This window comes from Diadema antillarum, unplaced genomic scaffold (assembly GCF_040938485.1).
Source record: "Diadema antillarum isolate AM-2024a unplaced genomic scaffold, OU_Dant_1.0 scf00000038, whole genome shotgun sequence".
Taxonomy (NCBI): domain Eukaryota; kingdom Metazoa; phylum Echinodermata; class Echinoidea; order Diadematoida; family Diadematidae; genus Diadema; species Diadema antillarum.
The window spans coordinates 166,547-188,045 of record NW_027270927.1 but is presented as its reverse complement, the minus strand read 5'-3'; the positions used below and the strand labels follow the sequence as shown (position 1 = coordinate 188,045).

Here is a 21,499-nt window from a genome sequence, read left to right as displayed (position 1 = left end):
TCCTCTGAAACTTATTTATGTTGTAGATGTGACAATAAGCTGCAGTAATCATGCATTTTATTCTTTGAAATCTCCTCATGAGGTTGACAATTTTGCAATTTAAAACTGAAAATGAGAATGGAATGCGGACCAAACGATTCGTGATTCATCTTTCACGTACATAAGCTTACGTTCCTCTAATTTTCTCGTCGAGACGTATGGCCGAGTGGTTAGAGGCGTCGTCTTAGAAACGTGAGGTTGCACACGTACGGGTTCGATCCTCACAAGAGCACGAAAGAAAATAATAATTTTTTTTTAACTTTTTTTCTTCAATGGAGTACTACACCTTCGTCCATGTAGAAATCACGTTTGCATGTAAACACACCTATACGCACACACTCACACAGTATACCTTTGTTTTGCGTTGGAGACTGCATTACTTCGTCTGCTGCAAAATTATAGTTTTGCAGGTTGGGCTTTTCAAACTGATACAGTATACTGTAACAAAATGAAATTTGTTCATATCAATTCAGTAACACAATGTAGTCGTGGTTACTTTGTGCTGATTTATACATGTAACAAGCTATACATTGTAAAAAAGGTATTCAGTCTTCTGTATTGATGATTATTTGTCAATTAGTGGTTTTTGTGGAGTTTCAAATAGTGATAAAAAGTATGGATGATAAGTGCAGCGATAATTCCTATAGTTAGTTCAAAGCTGTGTTACAGATGTTTGATACATACATTTAGCATTGTGTGTGTGTATATACGTGTGTATACAGGTTGGCCATATGACACATTCTAGACAATTACTCTTAATTGATTAGCAAACGTGATCAGCTATGGAACTGAATATGGTACTAATGTATGATGTTAATGATTCTAATTAAACTGTGACGAGTTTAAAGGGATAGCGTAACTGTGTGTAAAAATAAGGCAATTATAAGGATATTTTAGGGCAATTTGATAACCATGCCTATAATAATTTCATACAGGTACTAATGCCTCCCTCATATTCATGTGATAGATCGTCATGTCAATAGCAAACTGACAACGTATGATGAATGTGTTATATATTGAACAACTGTCTTTCAAGTCCATAACGTTCCCCATATTTTCCCGTCGAGACGTGTCGCCGAGTGGTTAAAGGCGACGTCTCAGAGACGTGAGGTTGCGGGTTCGAACCTCACAAGATCACGAAACAAAATACTTAGCTACTTTACTGTTTTTTTTTTTCTTCAATTTTGTATTACATATTCGTCCATGTAGAAATCACGTTCGTATATAAACGCACCTATACACACACACAGACACACACACACGCCATATCCCTCTTTTTTGTGTGTTGGAGACCACATTGCTTCGACTGCAGCAAAATTTTGCAGGTTGACTTTGTCAAACCGATCATAGTATGTAATGACGACGACTGAGGTGTTGTACTTTGAACAATTTTCTTTCAAGACCATGTCATTGTTTTGTAATTTGATGACGTCATTACACTGAAAATTGTGATTAAAGGCAAGGTATCAAAACCAGCCGATTATAGGTTTTATGTCTGCGGGACGTATTTTTCCCAAGTTGCCAGAAATGGTATAGCGACCTCAGTCGTTACAAGGCCGCTTTTCCGTCTAGCAATGCAATAGATGTTCACACGGCCGCGTTAGTTGAGTGGGCATTGACTTTCCCCCCGTTATATCTATACATTGTTGTTGTTTTTCTGTCTTACCATTTCCGTGGATGACCCGTGGCCGAGTGGTTACAGAAACGGTTTCGCATGCACGCTCAATATAACTTCAAGGTGCCTATATCACATTCTTTTCTTTGTCGATCACAGATGACTGTCATCTGATGACCACAAGCGTATCACCTAACTCGTCCTCAATGTGACGAGTTTTCATGTCTCGTTTCTTTTTATTCTTCTTTCTTTCTGGACAATTTTGTGTCATCAATATCTCAAGAATGACATTACGGAATAACATGACATTTTCAGGGAACATGTCTCATGACAATATCTAGCCACAATAAGGTTTTCATGACAGTAACATATCTATGACGTCGTCTAGGCGCCATTTTGTGATTTTTGGACCATGTTACATGATCGATCATAACTTCATAACTAAAGGTCATTTCTGTATCATTTTTTGTGGACATAAAGTTCAGGTCACGTTCTATCTTACTTCTTTTGATGCTAATTACCTAGGACATCATTAAGTGCGCGTAAGCGCGCGTCAAAATTTTAAAAGGCTCAAAACAACTTTCCAATGGGAAATCTCGAAGTTTCAGACAATTTTATGCGTTTCAAACAATTTTGCGCGTGCGTGTCCGTCCGCGCATTTTCGCGCGCACAGCGCGTCAGCAACATGAAAATACACTTTTTTTGACAGATTTGGATTCCTGATACTTTGAGCAACAATATCCATTGATTTCTAATCGATTCCTACAAATAACAAAGCAATGCACTTGCGTCAAAGTTCAAATTTCGCGTGCGCGTCTATGTGCAAATATAGTGAAAAAACATGTCTTTGTTTATTTCGCCATAGCTCTTTAAAACGTCAGGTGACCCTATGTTTTTATTGCATATTACAAAAGCATATAAATTGGACATGACGTTTCAAGTATCATTATTTCCATAATTACATTATGACGTCATCATATCGTCATCTGAAATAAAAAAAGTGGAATTAATTTTTTTGAGGTACTGTTTCTGACATTCATTTGCTCGTATCTCTGTTGTTTAAGCTCAATATTATCCCAAATTCAGATATGTTGTACTTTGAACATTTGCCTTTCAAGTCCATGTCATGGTTTTGAAATTTGATGACGTCATCATGCTTTAAATTGTGTTTAAAGGTAAAGACGCAAAATCGGACAAGTTTACGTGTTATGTCTATGGGAGGTGATTTTTTTAGAAACCATGCATTGACTTGACAACGTTTAAGCACCTTTATCTCAGCTGATTTTGCTTCATTTCCTCTGAAACTTATTTATGTTGTAGCTGTGACAATAAGCTGCAGTAATCATGCATTTTATTCTTTGAAATCTCCTCATGAGGTTGACAATTTTGCAATTTAAAACTGAAAATGAGAATGGAATGCGGACCAAACGATTCCTGATTCATCTTTCACGTACATAAGCTTACGTTCCTCTAATTTTCTCGTCGAGACGTATGGCCGAGTGGTTAGAGGCGTCGTCTTAGAAACGTGAGGTTGCACACGTACGGGTTCGATCCTCACAAGAGCACGAAAGAAAATAATATTTTTTTTTTTACTTTTTTTCTTCAATGGAGTACTACACCTTCGTCCATGTAGAAATCACGTTTGCATGTAAACACACCTATACGCACACACTCACACAGTATACCTTTGTTTTGCGTTGGAGACTGCATTACTTCGACTGCTGCAAAATTATAGTTTTGCAGGTTGGGCTTTTCAAACTGATATAGTATACTGTAACAAAATGAAATTTGTTCATATCAATTCAGTAACACAATGTAGTCGTGGTTACTTTGTGCTGATTTATACATGTAACAAGCTATACATTGTAAAAAAGGTATTCAGTCTTCTGTATTGATGATTATTTGTCAATTAGTGGTTTTTGTGGAGTTTCAGATAGTGATAAAAAGTATGGATGATAAGTGCAGCGATAATTCCTATAGTTAGTTCAAAGCTGTGTTACAGATGTTTGATACATACATTTAGCATTGTGTGTGTGTATATACGTGTGTATACAGGTTGGCCATATGACACATTCTAGACAATTACTCTTAATTGATTAGCAAACGTGATCAGCTATGGAACTGGATATGGTACTAATGTATGATGTTAATGATTCTGATTAAACTGTGACGAGTTTAAAGGGATAGCGTAACTGTGTGTAAAAATAAGGCAATTATAAGGATATTTTAGGGCAATTTGATAACCATGCCTATAATAATTTCATACAGGTACTAATGCCTGCCTCATATTCATGTGATAGATCGTCATGTCAATAGCAAACTGACAACGTACGATGAATGTGTTATATATTGAACAACTGTCTTTCAAGTCCATAACGTTCCCCATATTTTCCCGTCGAGACGTGTCGCCGAGTGGTTAAAGGCGACGTCTCAGAGACGTGAGGTTGCGGGTTTGAACCCCACAAGATCACGAAACAAAATAATTAGCTACTTTACTGTTTTTTTTCTTCAATTTTGTATTACATATTCGTCCATGTAGAAATCACGTTCGTATATAAACGCACCTATACACACACACAGACACACACACACGCCATATCCCTCTTTTTTGTGTGTTGGAGACCACATTGCTTCGACTGCAGCAACATTTTGCAGGTTGACTTTGTCAAACCGATCATAGTATGTAATGACGACGACTGAGGTGTTGTACTTTGAACAATTTTCTTTCAAGACGATGTCATTGTTTTGTAATTTGATGACGTCATTACACTGAAAATTGTGATTAAAGGCAAGGTATCAAAACCAGCCGATTATAGGTTTTATGTCTGCGGGACGTATTTTTCCCAAGTTGCCAGAAATGGCATAGCGACCTCAGTCGTTACAAGGCCGCTTTTCCGTCTAGCAATGCAATAGATGTTCACACGGCCACGTTAGTTGAGTGGGCATTGACTTTCCCCCCGTTATATCTATACATTGTTGTTGTTTTTTTGTCTTACCATTTCCGTGGATGACCCGTGGCCGAGTGGTTACAGAAACGGTTTCGCATGCACGCTCAATATAACTTCAAGGTGCCTATATCACATTCTTTTCTTTGTCGATCACAGATGACTGTCATCTGATGACCACAAGCGTATCACCTAACTCGTCCTCAATGTGACGAGTTTTCATGTCTCGTTAGGTGATACGCTATCAGCGTATCACCTATTGTGATTGTCAAAATCTCTCTTTATTAGGTGATCCGAGAATCCTCTCGGATCACCTTCTGTATCTGTACTGATTCTTTGTTCTTCTTCTTCTTCTTCTTCTTCTTTATTTCTCCGCAAAAGTTGTGTAGAGATGAGCTCAGAAAGTGCATTGCCTATGAATGTCAAACTTATACCATATGTGTATCATGTCCCAAAGACGACATGTCAAGTAAAATCGTAGTGATCAGTCGACCGTGACGTCACTATGACGTCATTATATGAAAACACATTTTCAATCATATCTCATTAATGGAGTGGAATTTCTCAATGAAATTTACGTCACATAAATTTCAATTCAAGGGAATTCTACCCATATTTTCAAAATTCCTCGCATCGTAAAGACGTGCGCGTACGCGCGCGTTGAAATATTTGTATGCTCCAATCAAGCTCAAATTTTTTTTGCATACGTTTCAGACCATTTGGAGCATTTTTTGAAAAATTGAAAAAATCGGACGGACGCGTACGCGCGCGCACATATACGCACGCACAGCTCATATGCAATGAAAATTTCCCGTTTTTTCACTTTGATCGGATGTGTGAAATGTCAAGGAATATTTCTACCAAGTTTCAAGTCAATCCGACTCAAGATGACGTCATACGGGTCCGTCAAAGTTGAAATTCCGCGCGCGCGTCAATGGCGATATACAGTGCAACAATGCCAAAAAACTGCCAATTTTAAATCCAATTTTACTCGTCAGGATGGACGGTGACCCCCCATTTTTTTTACATATTCTGAAAGCTGATGAGTTGTACATGTCATTTCATGGGTTGGCAATGCTGGAAAAATGATTAAAATATATCAAATTTCTTAATAAAGTTAAAAAAGTAAATTTTCAAAATGACGTCATCAAATTTCAAGTTCATTCAAGCATATCTCACTTATTCTTTAGTTGATTTTCGTCCAAATTTCAATATGTTGTAGCTTATTAAATGGTCTTTCAGATATATAATAACAACAATTTGATTGGATGACGGCATCACCTCGTAAAAAGGGATTAAAAGTAACATTGTTAAATTTGACCAGTTTACGTGTTATCTCTATGGGAGTGCAGTTTTTCTGGAAATGAAAACTGACATGACTATCTTTATCGAGCACTAGCTCACTTATGCTTCGGTGAATTTCTCCCATATTTTAGTATGTTGTAGCTGAGACTTTGGGCTATCGTAAATGTGCCCTTTGTTTTTTCATACGGAGTCGGCATCATGCCCAAAAACTTGGTTGAAATTAAAGCTTATCTTCCATGTATTTTCATATTCCTTTCTTTCTGCAACTTTCTTTGCAATAACTCAAGAAAAACAAGCTCTATCAGCCCAATATTTTGCACATGTTTAGTTTATGTCACGTACATTATTTCATAAAATAACAACTACTTGATCGGGTACCTTCTTGGGTATGTAAATTAGGGTCAAAGGTCAAAAATGTTTCATCCTGTATCTTGGTGAATACATGTCTTATCTTTCCCATATTTTGCATACTTAAAGACCATGTTACAAGAATCATTTCACAAAGTAACTACTTTTTGCTCAGACGCCATCTTGTCTGTGCAAAGTAGGGTCAAAGGTCATATGTACTTCTTTCTTTATCTTCATTATGACGTGTTATCTCTATGGGAGGGAATTTGTCTAGATGTGAAAATTGACATGATTGTCTTTATCGACGACTAGCTCAATTACCCTTCGGTGAATTTCTTCCAGATTTCAGTATGTTGTAGCCAATGTAATACTCTTTAAGTTTTGTTCAATCAAAGTTTTAATCGGATGATGTCTTCACCTCGTGAAAATAGATATAATGTAACCTTGTCAAATTTAACCAGTTTACGTGTTATCTCTACGGGAGGGAATTTTTCTGGAAATGAAAATTGACATGACGGTCTTTATCGAACACTAGCTCACTTACTCTTTCGTGAATTTCTCCCAGATTTTAATATGTTGTAGCTCAGACTTTGGGCTATCGCGACTATACCCTCCATTTTTTCATACGGCGCCGATATCACGTCAAAAAACTTGGTTGAAATTATACTTATCTTCGATGTATTGAGATATTTCTTTCTTTATGCCACTTTCTTTGCAATAAGTTAAAAAAACCAGCCCCTATCACGCCCATATTTTGCACATGTTTAGGTCATGTCACGTACTTTATTTCATAAAATAACAACTACTTGATCAGACACCATCTTGGGTATGTAAATTAGGGTCAAAGGTCATAAATGTTTCAACCTGTATCTTGGTGAATACATGTCCTATCTTTCCCGTATTTTCCACACGCAAAGACCATGTTACAAGAATCATTTCACAAAATAACCACTTTTTGCTCAGATGCCATCTTGGCTGCGCAAAGTTGGGTCAATGGTCAAATATACTTCATTCTGTATCTTCGTTATAGTGTATACCGAATTTGGTACCAAAGATGGCAGACCTGACTCTCTTTTCTAAATGGGAATCCAAACATCACACGGCCAATGTCTCTAAACACAGATGAAACCTATATGGTCATGCCTATTGCGATCAGGACTCGAATCATCGATTAAAACAAATCGGATCACCTAATTTGTCAGTCTTGACAAATTCCAAGTCTAGTTTCTTTTTATTCTTCTTTCTTTCTGGACAATTTTGTGTCATCAATATCTCAAGAATGACATTACGGAATAACATGACATTTTCAGGGAACATGTCTCATGACAAAATCTAGCCACAATAAGGTTTTCATGACAGTAACATATCTATGACGTCATCTAGGCGCCATTTTCTGATTTTCGGACCATGTTACATGATCGATCATAACTTCATATCTAAAGGTCATGTCTGTATCATTTTCGGCGGACATTAAGTTCAGGTCACGCTCTATCATACATTTTAATGCTAATTACCTAAGACATTATTACGCGCGCGTACGCGCGCGTCAAACTTTTAAAAGGCTCAAAACAACTTACCAATGGGAAATCTCGAAGTTTCAGACAATTTTAAGCGTTTCGCGCGTTCGCGTCCGTCCGCACATTTTCGCGCGTAGTGCGCGTAAGCAAACTGAAAATGCACATTTTTTGACAGATTTGGATTCCTGATACATTAAGTAACAATATCCATTGATTTCCGATCAATTTCGACCTATAACAAAGGAATGCGCTGGCGTCAAAGTTGAAATTTCGTGTTCGCGTCTATGTGGAAATATAGCGAAAAACATGTCTTTGTTTATTTCGCCATAGCTCTTTAAAACGTCAGGTGACCCTATGTTTTTATTGCATATTACAAAAGCATATGAATTGAAAATAACGTCTCAAGTATCAATATTTCCCTAAATACATTATGACGTCATCATATCATCATCTGAAATCAAAAAAGTGGAATTAATTTTTTTGAGGTACTGTTTCTGACATTCATTTGCTCGTATCTCTGTTGTTTAAGCTCAATATTATCCCAAATTCAGATATGTTGTACTTTGAACATTTGCCTTTTAAGTCCAAGTCATGGTTTTGAAATTTGATGACGTCATCATACCTTAAATTGTGATTAAAGGTAAAGATGCAAAATCGGACAAGTTTACGTGTATTGTCTATGGGAGGTGATTTTTTTTAAAACCATGCATTGACTTGACAACGTTTAAGCACCTTTATCTCAGCTGATTTTGCTTCATTTCCTCTGAAACTTAAGTATGTTGTAGCTGAGACAATAAGCTTCAGTAATCATGCATTTTATTTTTTGAAATCTCATCATCAGGTTGACAATTTTGCAGTTTAAAACTGAAAATGAGAATGGAATGTGGACAAAACGATTCCCGATTCAGCTTTCACATACATAAGTTTACGTTCCTCATATTTTCTCGCCGAGACGTATGGCCGAGTGGTTAAAGGCGACGTCTCAGAGACTTGAGATTGCGGGTTCGAACCCCACAAGATCACGAAACAAAATACTTAGCTATTTTACTTTTTTTCTTCAATTTTGTATTACATATTCGTCCATGTAGAAATCACGTTCGTATATAAACGCACCTATACACACACACAGACACACAGACACACGCCATATCCCTCTTTTTTGTGTGTTGGAGACCACATTGCTTCGACTGCAGCAACATTTTGCAGGTTGACTTTGTCAAACCGATCATAGTATGTAATGACGACGACTGAGGTGTTGTACTTTGAACATTTGTCTTTCAAGACCATGTCATTGTTTTGTACTTTGATGACGTCATCACACTGAAAATTGTGATTAAAGGCAAGGTATCAAAACCAGCCGATTATAGGCTTTATGTCTACGGCGCGTATTTTTCCCAAGTTGCCAGAAATGGCATAGCGACATCAGTCGTTACAAGGCCGCATTTCCGTCTAGCAATGCAATACATGTTCACGCGGCCACGATTGTTGAGTGGGCATTGACTTTTTCCCCCTGTAATATCCATACATTTCTTTTTTGCCTTACCATTTCCGGGGATGTCCCGTGGCCGATTGGTTAGAGAAACGGTTTTGCATGCACGCTCAATATAACTTCAAGGTGCCTATATCACATTCTTTTCTTTGTCGATCACAGATGACCGACACCTGATGACCCCAAGCGTATCACCTAACTCGTCAGCGTGACGAGTTTCATATCTCGTTATTCTTCTTTCTTTCTGGACAATTTTGTGTCATCAATATCTCAAGAATGACATTACGGAATAACATGACATTTTCAGGGAACATGTCTCATGACAATATCTAGCCACAATAAGGTTTTCATGACAGTAACATATCTATGACGTCGTCTAGGCGCCATTTTGTGATTTTTGGACCATGTTACATGATCGATCATAACTTCATAACTAAAGGTCATTTCTGTATCATTTTTTGTGGACATAAAGTTCAGGTCACGTTCTATCTTACTTCTTTTGATGCTAATTACCTAGGACATCATTAAGTGCGCGTAAGCGCGCGTCAAAATTTTAAAAGGCTCAAAACAACTTTCCAATGGGAAATCTCGAAGTTTCAGACAATTTTATGCGTTTCAAACAATTTTGCGCGTGCGCGTCCGTCCGCGCATTTTCGCGCGCACAGCGCGTCAGCAACATGAAAATACACTTTTTTTGACAGATTTGGATTCCTGATACTTTGAGCAACAATATCCATTGATTTCTAATCGATTCCTACAAATAACAAAGCAATGCACTTGCGTCAAAGTTCAAATTTCGCGTGCGCGTCTATGTGCAAATATAGTGAAAAAACATGTCTTTGTTTAAGTCGCCATAGCTCTTTAAAACGTCAGGTGACCCTATGTTTTTATTGCATATTACAAAAGCATATAAATTGGACATGACGTTTCAAGTATCATTATTTCCATAATTACATTATGACGTCATCATATCGTCATCTGAAATCAAAAAAGTGGAATTAATTTTTTTGAGGTACTGTTTCTGACATTCATTTGCTCGTATCTCTGTTGTTTAAGCTCAATATTATCCCAAATTCAGATATGTTGTACTTTGAACATTTGCCTTTCAAGTCCATGTCATGGTTTTGAAATTTGATGACGTCATCATGCTTTAAATTGTGTTTAAAGGTAAAGACGCAAAATCGGACAAGTTTACGTGTTATGTCTATGGGAGGTGATTTTTTTAGAAACCATGCATTGACTTGACAACGTTTAAGCACCTTTATCTCAGCTGATTTTGCTTCATTTCCTCTGAAACTTATTTATGTTGTAGCTGTGACAATAAGCTGCAGTAATCATGCATTTTATTCTTTGAAATCTCCTCATGAGGTTGACAATTTTGCAATTTAAAACTGAAAATGAGAATGGAATGCGGACCAAACGATTCCTGATTCATCTTTCACGTACATAAGCTTACGTTCCTCTAATTTTCTCGTCGAGACGTATGGTCGAGTGGTTAGAGGCGTCGTCTTAGAAACGTGAGGTTGCACACGTACGGGTTCGATCCTCACAAGAGCACGAAAGAAAATAATATATTTTTTTTACTTTTTTTCTTCAATAGAGTACTACACCTTCGTCCATGTAGAAATCACGTTTGCATGTAAACACACCTATACGCACACACTCACACAGTATACCTTTGTTTTGCGTTGGAGACTGCATTACTTCGACTGCTGCAAAATTATAGTTTTGCAGGTTGGGCTTTTCAAACTGATATAGTATACTGTCACAACATGAAATTTGTTCATATTAATTCAGTAACACAATGTAGTCGTGGTTACTTTGTGCTGATTTATACATGTAACAAGCTATACATTGTAAAAAAGGTATTCAGTCTTCTGTATTGATGATTATTTGTCAATTAGTGGTTTTTGTGGAGTTTCAGATAGTGATAAAAAGTATGGATGATAAGTGCAGCGATAATTCCTATAGTTAGTTCAAAGCTGTGTTACAGATGTTTGATACATACATTTAGCATTGTGTGTGTGTATATACGTGTGTACTTTTTGATGACGTCATCACACTGAAAATTGTGATTAAAGGCAAGGTATCAAAACCAGCCGATTATAGGCTTTATGTCTACGGCGCGTATTTTTCCCAAGTTGCAAGAGATGGCATAGCGACATCAGTCGTTACAAGGCCACATTTCCGTCTAGCAATGCAATACATGTTCACGCGGCCACGATTGTTGAGTGGGCATTGACTTTTTCCCCCTGTAATATCTATATATTTCTTTTTTGCCTTACCATTTCCGGGGATGTCCCGTGGCCGAGTGGTTAGAGAAACGGTTTTGCATGCACGCTCAATATAACTTCAAGGTGCCTATATCACATTCTTTTCTTTCTCGATCACAGATGACCGACACCTGATGACCCCAAGCGTATCACCTAACTCGTCAGCGTGACGAGTTTCATTTCTCGTTCTATTATCATTTTTGACAAGCAAGAGTTTCAGAATGAAAACTGGAAATGATGCGATTTTGTCAGGTGTATACAGATGATTGATCAGAACGACGATTTGCGTGTTGTTTTTACGTTTTTACGTTTTTACGTTTTTTTCAAGAAATGTGTCTATATCTAATCAGAGGGGTGCTTTCAATATCAGGAAGAGTTTAGGAGCTGCTCTTTGTGTTTCTTTGTCTTGTAGGGGGAGGAGATGAGGAATGAAAGAGGCCATTTGTCCTATCTATACACACCAATGGAAAAAATCAACGTACACGTTCGAGGGGGTCATATCATACCGCGCCAGGAACCGGCCAACACTACAGTCTATAGGTGAGTGCAATGTTAGTGACTTAAGAATACTTACAGTCATGACATCTATTATGGGAGACTGAAAAAATATTGTGTGGACGTTGCAGTATAATGTCATGAAATATAAGCTAGTGGAACAATGTAAGGGTAACTGTTGAACATGTGATAGGTGTAATAAGATAATGAGAAATATCGAGTGTATAAATGAAGAGATCAAGATAACGAGTTATGATACGTTGGCATGTATGAAAGTGTCCTATATTGTAAACCAAAGTCTGTTGGTTCTTGGTCATAAATTCATTGTCACTATTATGCAAAATGTGTGCTGGTGATAAAAGTGCACAAGCATGATTCATATTTCACATTCAATATCCATACATTGAACACTGCGCCCACTTACCTTACGATTTTTTCTTTATTCTCTATGTTGTTTGATATAATACGTTCGTGTAACCATGGCGACGACAGTCGTCTGAAGCCCCTCAGTCTTTTGATAGCTCTGGATGACAACATGGAAGCCATGGGAGATTTCTTTTGGGATGATGGCGAGTTTAGAGGTAACTCCTTATTCCAATTCCAAATATATCAACATTCATTTTTTTTTCTTCGTCAGCCACATAAGTGTAATGTAATGTAATGTAATGTAATGTAATGTAATGTAATGTAATGTAATGCGATATTTTTGACCACGTCACATTGCTTTATTTTACAAGCAAACGATACTTGGTACCATAAATCTCTGTATATTGTTAGTGCTGTAGATAAGCAAACATATCTTTTTCTAACTTGGCTTTTTTGTTGGCATTCAACTTTTGTTGTATGCGCCGCTTTCTTACTATTTGTAATCTCTATCTCGTGTTGGGTTAACTTCTTGTTTATAATAATAATCGGTTTTCTTTTTTTCAAATCATAAATATACTCCAATTGAAGTAGAACAGAGCAATTACAATCTGTTTTATATATATAGTTGTTACTGTAATCGCGGCATGAATATTTTTATGAAGTGTAAAATTCCTTTACATGCCATGTACCGCGTTATTTAAATCTCTGATAGTGTTGATGCAGCTTATCTACAATCAAACAGGCGAGAATAATCTTCTGTATAAATGTATCAATTTTTTCTTTTCATACCATAGATTCATACGAAAAAGGTGCCTACAGCCTACTGAAGTTTGCGGCTTCTCAGGTAGGATTATACAGTTTAGCTATCCCTCTTCGATTTTTATATCCCCCGTATTGTAGGCTCTATTTTGATATTTGTGTTATCGATTAACATGATAAATATTCGTGTTTAGAAGAAAAAAAAGACAATTTTAGCCGTTTGTTTAGTTTATAAACGAAACAAAGGATGAGTATAACTCATAACTGAATAACTTTTTTTTTATTTCTCATATCCTCATGTTTTGGAATGGGGGCAATGTATTATTAAAACTTGGGAAGCATCGGCCAACTGATCTGCGTTTTGATCGGTGTATCTATCATTGTCTATACGCATTATAAATTTGATAACTCAGTAGAGTTTTGTTTCGCACATGTGTTTAGGGGACATTGACGATGTCATTGGAGGTGGCTGGTTTTCAAGACCCAAACCAGCTTATTTTCGAGCACGTCGTGATTTACGGCGCCGATAACTATGTGGAAGGCAGTGCTGTGATCGTACGGCATGGGACGGGAGAGGACGACGCACCTGTGGTTGAATTCGAACACTCAACTAAGGTGAGCTGAACTAGAATACATTTGGATACGGTGATATCCCTGAAGTGTGTACCTTTAGCCCACAAGAAAAAAATATCGAACTCATTTTTCTTCATTGATAGCTTTGTTACAATATTTAAAAAAATATAAACTACTAGTATATATGTAGGTTATAATTACTGTCTTATAAATAAACAAATATATATATATATATAAGCATTTATGTATATTAGAGGTCAAAGGCTTATTCTGCAAGCGGCTAGATGTACACTAAAACAAACAAAACCTGGAAAATTGCATCCTATGGCCGACAATGCCATCTCCTCACCACTGTCCATTGTGGGTTTTTAAGTAGGCCTACACGTAATGCTTCGAACTATTTAGAGATTAATGGCAGAGCAACTGTAAGCCCTTTCTTTGAATGTTTATCATGGCTGACTGATGTAACTCCATAGGCAGAGCGATTTTATGCGAAGAGTAATATCTTTCTTCTTATGTAATCATATCAGAAAGGGACATGCATTAAGTATAATTATACGTGCAAGCTAATTACATTTCGTGTAAAAAAAAAATAGATGAAAGTCATTTTCTGAATGCGGAGCGGAGATTGGCAGAGTGGAATGAACATCCTTGGCAAAATCTCTCTACTTACGTTTTTGTGAACAACTGTCGTGACAATCACATCAACCTTTTCTCCCTTTTTTATGTTTTGTAATGCCCAGGTGCTCAGGATTTCACGTCTCGACCTCGACATGATGACACCCTTTACGATCACATGGCACGAAGAGTAGTCCAGTGACACATACTGGCACCAACCGAATCAAATTGTCTGTTATATAGGGTTACAGTGGACTACCGTCATAACGAAGTCCTCGGGACTGACAGTTTTCTTTCGCTGTATCGAAATGTCGTTAAAACCGAACAAATAACTGTAAAAATACATAGATGACATAATGTTACGACCTGAATTTTTACTTCGTTGAAACCGGAATTTCGTTATGACCGTGTCCGTTATTAGACTCCATATACAAACTTTGTTCCCAAATGTAGGAGCTACCTATGTAGTTTCGCCCTAATTTCACACGATATGATAAGTTATTCTATACTTTGTGCAACATTTTTATATCACGCTGAAAACTGGCGGGCGGTAATTGTCACCTTAGAGGAAGTTCAACTAAACGTAATGATAACGGCTAGAGGTTAATGACGGTTTTGTCCCTAGAACGTCTTCATAAATATTTCGAAATTTAGCTGATATTGTTCAAAAGCAAGTTTTAACGGCATTTATTCCACTCTGAGGGTGATCACCATTTGTTTTGTTGTTTAAAGCAATGAACCATTGGTTTATCATTATTAGGATAAAGGAAACATTTAGTGTTGAATGTAATTCTGGTGTTGGGTGCAGTGTGCATGTTTATGATCAGAGCCATGTTATGTTCACTAATACTTGCGAAATACATGGCATGAAATCACACAATAAAGCAGAGAGATGTGAAATCATTTGTGTTATTCATTTGAAACTTCATGAAGTGCACACAATCTTTCATTCGAATTATTTCAACAGTACAACACAAACACTGTACAATGTGTTGGTCTGACGAAATTGAAGTTCATCTGTACTCTACATAGCACCCGTAGCGATACCTTTTAACCAATCATCACCTACTTAGTATTATAAAGTCCACATTAGATTGGACATCTGTGAATAATCTGTATTAATTAAAGATTTAGCTGATCCGAAGGAAAAAAATCAAGTAACTAGAAATTTCGGCGAACCGGGACTGTAGAAAGAACTCGACTTAACAACTTGGGAGAGCGCCTGTACCAGAAATTGACTTTCAAATGCCATTTGCCATGTCTGCTGAACACAGTATACAAAACAGTATAAATGGAGACTACCAATGGTATTCCACGACCTAGGAAAAAGAACGACTAAAAGAAATCTACTCTACCATTACAAAGAAGATGTAGGCATTTAGCTTCTATGTTACCCAAAGTATGAGTTGAACATTCTCACTGCAGTCGGATTACGAAAACACAATAATGTAATAAGCACATAGGTACTCCTAGAATACACAGAGGACAGCGTAGATAATACAATATGCCAGAACTGTAGGGGTACAGTGGTATAGTGAATAACACTCCTGACTCCCAGTCAGAGGACCCGAGTTCTTAAAATCCAGTCCACATGCTTACACCGCTTACGTCCCTGGACAAGACGATTCTACCCAATATGTCCCTCTCGATCATGGTGTAAATTGGTGCCTTTCAACGCTATAGGGTGATGATAATGACATTGAAGGTCCTCTGGTAGAGCAGTGGTAACACTGATGAGGCTACTCTGGATAAAGAGCATGTTATTAGGTTTTCCCGGTCAATTTCATACTTTTGTCATTCAAGTTCCTATTCCGAGCATTCAATTTCACGCATTCCACGCTCGCAGCACTGAATCAGCAATCAAATTCAAAATCCGGTCATTCGAATTCACTATCCGAGCATTCAAATTCACTCTCGGCGCATTCAAATTCGCTATCGGAACATTCAAATTCACTATCGGAGCATTCAAATTTAAGAGAGGAGCACGCATTTCATCATTGAGCATTCAAATTCATGTCAAGCTGGCGACGGAATCTCGTCGGTCATTCAAATTCGTGAATAGGCAACCATGTTCCGAATAACTGCATTCAATTTAAAAGAAGTCCTGAATTCAGTTAGTTTGGGGAAGTGTATGCATGTGTTTCTCACTTGGCTTTGGATATATTGGGATTTATGATTATTATTTATTTTGCAGTAGAGGTCCACCTGTTAACTGACAATTTTGAACTCGCGCTTAGCAAATAGGAATATACAGGCACATGTCCCTGGGATTGGACATAAAATGGATGTCCCACGTGTAAAAGAGTCACAACTCATGCACGTAAAAGATCCCACTTCATTATTCATCGCAAAGAGCAAAACATCTAACTGGACCCCATATGGAAGACCAGCTTTTGCAGCTGAATATGGGTTATCCAGCCATCTTCTTTGATAGAAAATGAAACAAACAAAAATTAGGCACTGTATAGGTTTACAGACGAGCATAATACGGAGGGTTGGTTGACACTTTCGAGGAAAAAAAACACAATTTCGACTATTTTGAAAAGCATACATGAGTATTTTATACGTGTTGTTTGTTGTGTATTGCTGTCTTATTGATTTAATCTTGCGGGACTATGTGAGATCATTGTGTGTCAGTTTGTCTTAAATTGATGAATTGTCATTAATGTGGTTGGTGTTAGGGCGTTGCAGTATCATCAAGAAATATGATTACTCGTCGTTGTGTTGTTTGGATGCACTGCTGATTGGACATTGCAATATGAAATTTATTGAGATGAATAACAAAGAATACATGAACAGAGAACAATGTAGAACATGTTAACAATCCTAATTACACTATATGCAAGCATTCATTGGTTGTGTTGGCCCTTTTTCCTTTCTTAAAAGTCTCCTCCATTTTCCTCGTTAAATTGATTGCACGAAGTAGGAACTTGATCGCCTAAAAATGAATTTGAACGCTCCAAACAAGCTCATTGGGACTATCACGTGACTATCGCATGAATTTGAATGCACGAGTAGGAAAGTCGGTGCTCGCATTTTTAAATTGAATGCCCAATCGTGAAATTGATTTCACGAAAACGAAATAGAATGCTCATAAATGAAATTGATCGCTCGGATTCTGAATTTGAATGCCCCAATATTTTCGCGTGCGTGCGCTGTGTGAATTTGAATGCACATTAATGAATTTGAGTGACAAAAGTATGAAATTGACCGGGAAAACCTATATTAACTACGAACATCGCCGCTGGACGACGCAGATGGCCAGTAATGTGGTAACGCGAAGCTCGAGTGCATGCACGATCCTCGGCTGACAGCAGGAGATTTTAAAACATGACTGAAACACCGATAAGTTGACAAATGGAATGCTTGGATCAAACAAATAAGAATGAATAATGGCCCGCTATTACATGTATAATATTTTTGCTCCTGTTCGATGTTCTACAAATCATGTATCCCAATGCCCGTGAAGAAACGTTCAAGTATAATAGGCGTTGTATCATGTCCCCGTTGGAGGCGTTGTTTTCGGCTGAAACCTTTCTAGGAGCTATGACTCTTTTCATTTCGGATTTACTCTAATGTGTGATCTGACCAAGAAAACGTTTGTCCAAGTAGCTTTTCAAGTTGGTCGTCATATGGACGATAGTACGCTTTCAACTTTCTTATGACGTCATCATCAATGACAGGATGTCGCCTTCCCTTTGATTCCCCTGCACATTGTTTAAATGGCAGGGATTTGCAGTAAAACCCCTTCCGTTCGTCAAAGTATATGCTCCTCCCATTGAAAAAGTTTGGAAGACCAAGGAATTCCTCCATCTGCAACGACATGACAAAATTTATGTGAAAGTTAGATATACTGTATATTGCATGACTAAGACATACACATTAATAGACATCAATATTCATGTGAAAGTTAGATATACTTTATATTGCATGACTAAGACATATGCATCATACAATGATGTTACGAACTAAGCTTTAAAATTGAATATTTTGAATCAAGTATAGGTCATCACCCCTTCCTCACATTTTGTTAAAAGTATAGGTGAAGTGACATCAGAATTGAGACGTCTAATCTGGTCTCAATTCGACAATCTTTTTTTTTTAACCAGTAAGTTGGTAAGGAAGTTAGATATGGCACAATATTAGAGAGATAGGTAGATAGAGGTACAAGAAGATAAGTAGGCTTCGAAATAAATGTGATGTACATAGTTCTATCAAGAAATTTCCTAAAAGACATGAAGACAAAGTAGGAATCAACTCCTCTTTTATAACTATGTCTGCTGACTAGAGTACAGAGAAAATCTCTTACAAACCTGCTGAAGTGCTGGTAATGGATTTTTAATGAAGGCATCTCCGTCAATCACGAGAAACTGTTTCCTTGGAAACACCTTTAGCCACTCCCTAAAGTAGATGACGTAGGCTCCGTGAACCAGGATGGCGTTATCACTGTTGACCTCACCGTTAGGCCGTACGACCGAACCCTCGAACGTGGTGTTCAGGTAGCAGAGAGCTTCTTGGCCCGGTGGCGCCACACGTGGTATGAAGAACTCGGGCCAGGCTATGGTGAGAAGATGCAGATAGTCAGACACTGCCCTTACCACCGGGTCTCGAATGATGACAATGAACTTGGTGTCTGGCATGACAGCTTTTATCCTGGTGGGTGCAGAGACATCGAATATATAGGAAGGCGTCTTCTCCATGGTAACTTCATGTTTAGACGAAACAGGCATCTGATCCCTATACCAGTCCAGACTTTCGTTCATGTGCTTGTTCCAGTAATATATCTCTTGTGGCACTGAGTGGATCAGGTTTGGGTGACTATTCAGGAAGAAGGAGAGGGCACTTGTCCCACACTTTTCCACACCAATCCCAATCGCTTGAGGCAATCTCTTCTTGCAGTCGAGGTCGGTACTGACTTCATCGCCGGGCCTGCTTTGGAGACACGCGTGGGCAGTGGCAGCTAATAATCGATCCTTTGGCGTTCTCCCATTGCTAGAAAATGTATCCTGCCCCAATATAGCCGTCCTTCCGAGATGTCGTCTTGAGGGTTGGGTTTTTCCAGGCACTGGTTCAGAAGAGCGTTCTAGAATTATTGATGTTGCGTAGTAAGTCAAGCTGAAAGCCGTGGATGCTACAAATATTCCAAGTAGGTAAGCCTTCAGTTCCCCGTGAGTGTGCATCACGACCTGTCTTGAATTCTTCTAGATTTTCTATGATCCTATAAAAGCAAGCATACAGGTAATACTTGACGCACGTTGGCCTGAAACAAAGTAACAAACAAACATGCAAACAAATTGATATTGTTTTACCAAGCTTCATAACAGTAGAAGATCGGGAGATGTGACTACTACTAAGTTTTCACCTAGTATTTCTAGGACCAGTGTGTGGAGGAGATCACAGACCACTTTGTTTCTGTGTGACTCTTTGCTTAAAACACTCATTTTCGCTTGATAAAATTACGACATTTATTAAGATGGAAATAACATGTTCCCCAATGAACAGTAGCATTGAGGACGTGATATTCCAAATAATGACTATTTTCTTTGACTGTTTTTTTTTTTGTACAGGTGTAGTTTTATTAGGAATGAAAATCTTGCACCCTTGTGGACAAGTAAAAGAAAATAATCAGATAGATGTGATCTTCCAACCCTTCCTTGCATGACATCAATGGAACAAAATTATCAAGAATTGGAGCCAGAAAATAAGATAATCGTTACCTGTCATGCCTGTAAAGCACTAACTTCTTTTCTCCAGGTCTGATAAACACTTTGGTTTGGGTATTAATTGATTTGGTACACCACGGCAGAGTGTTGGATAAGGACTACTGTATTTAATTGATTCTGTCAAGAACTGACGAAGGAGCTCCATTACCATGTCCATTACTCGATAGTTCAGATGGGTTGATTGTCCTGACGGCAAATAATCATGATTTACTGCAAATCATCAATAAACGATCTTTCTTAACGTGCACGAATCTGATCATGCATTCATGTTAGGAAACATGCAAATACGGTATATAGAACCGTCCGTTGAGTAACTAACAGAAGACAAATCAGATTCTGATATTTCTCAATCAACACTTCTCGTTCAAGAGATTTGTTAAGAGTTAACTCATTCTTTGCCAAATGAGCACAAATTTCAGACTCATAATGTACATATGGACAAGTAATTAATGTGGCACAGAGTGGGTTTAATAGCCTTCCAGTAACATCTTTTCCTTAGACTTGACAAAAACATCTCGAATATAAAACTCAATTGTACAGTAAAACACAGGAGCTGTCAGGAAAGCATCCAGTTATTTTAAGATACTGTAGTTTTTACCACGACCCCTCCCCATAATGTTTTGAGCACAATTTTAGAACTGCTCCAACACAACACGAGATAAGAAATGTGTCCTTACTACAAATCCGCCTTGTTAAACATGGGCCTGTGTACAGTGATAGACAGTGACTCGAAGTATCCATGGAAAGTCTTACAACTGCATCGAACGCATTCCACCGAAGCAGCACGCGATACCACCATGAATGATTCGTCACACGAGCAGTAGTTCTTCAAAATGCTTCCACTATCACTCCAACCTCGTTGCTACTCTGCTCCAATGAAGGAAAAAGAAATTAGTGACAAGTCTTTGTAGTTTTAAGAAAATCCTTGGAGGATGAAAAAGTTGCTAAGGAGTTTGGCTCCATGTGGCAATCTGTTGGAAACAACTCCTGCATCTCTCATGCATACAGGCTGAACTGGGTTATTGCATTCGCTTTATTTACCAAACTACGCATACACAGGCCTAAGCTGGTAGCTTGGTTTGAAGATGAAGCCTTATTCAAACACTCGGCGTTGAGATCTACAACCGCAAAAGAATTTGTTCTACTGTGTTCGCTGGGAAACCTTGCCCTGGGACAATGAGCAAAAGTTGGAGCTTATCCAAAAGAGATGGAGCTATAATCAGGCACACATCCAAGAAGCTCGTACAGACACGAAGACAACAGTACTCTCTCCGCAAGTTGGTAAAGCACAATTCATTCATTCATTCATTCATGTTCTGTCTTCATTTCCAAACGATATATTGTACATGGGTAATACAAACGTCAAAATGATGGTATATACTTGCAACATATGTCACATGATCAGTAGAAATACGTCTTGTTTCATTTAGGACT

The 21,499-nt window shown here is 37.9% G+C and overlaps 2 protein-coding genes across 2 annotated transcripts in view; one reads left to right on the top strand and one right to left on the bottom strand.

The window, feature by feature from the left end:
- Positions 1-15,326, top strand: part of LOC139710385 (sucrase-isomaltase, intestinal-like) — a 49,925-nt gene extending 34,599 nt beyond the window's left edge. Inside the window, exons 19-23 of the mRNA XM_071622303.1 lie at positions 11,944-12,071; positions 12,519-12,607; positions 13,187-13,236; positions 13,593-13,766; positions 14,468-15,326. Of these exons, the coding sequence (XP_071478404.1) occupies positions 11,944-12,071; positions 12,519-12,607; positions 13,187-13,236; positions 13,593-13,766; positions 14,468-14,536 (510 nt within the window). The 3' untranslated portion in view covers positions 14,537-15,326. The remainder of the gene's footprint in view (positions 1-11,943; positions 12,072-12,518; positions 12,608-13,186; positions 13,237-13,592; positions 13,767-14,467) is intronic.
- A 2,403-nt stretch (positions 15,327-17,729) lies between these two features.
- LOC139709494 (heparan sulfate glucosamine 3-O-sulfotransferase 1-like) lies at positions 17,730-19,522 on the bottom strand. The gene is made up of 2 exons (XM_071621458.1): positions 18,656-19,522; positions 17,730-18,155 (listed from the first exon to the last, which is right to left on the bottom strand). The coding sequence occupies exons 1-2, from the start codon at positions 19,520-19,522 to the stop codon at positions 17,910-17,912; spliced, it is 1,113 nt and encodes a 370-aa protein (XP_071477559.1). The 3' UTR covers positions 17,730-17,909.
- Positions 19,523-21,499: the final 1,977 nt, after the last annotated feature.

Excerpts from the sequence above, each read along its gene's own strand:
- LOC139709494 (XM_071621458.1), bottom strand. The coding sequence starts at position 19,522 with ATGCACACTCACGGGGAACTGAAGGCTTACCTACTTGGAATATTTGTA. Across the intron at positions 18,156-18,655 it reads CATTACCAGCACTTCAGCAG|ATGGAGGAATTCCTTGGTCT; the intron begins GTTTGTAAGAGA and ends ATGTCGTTGCAG.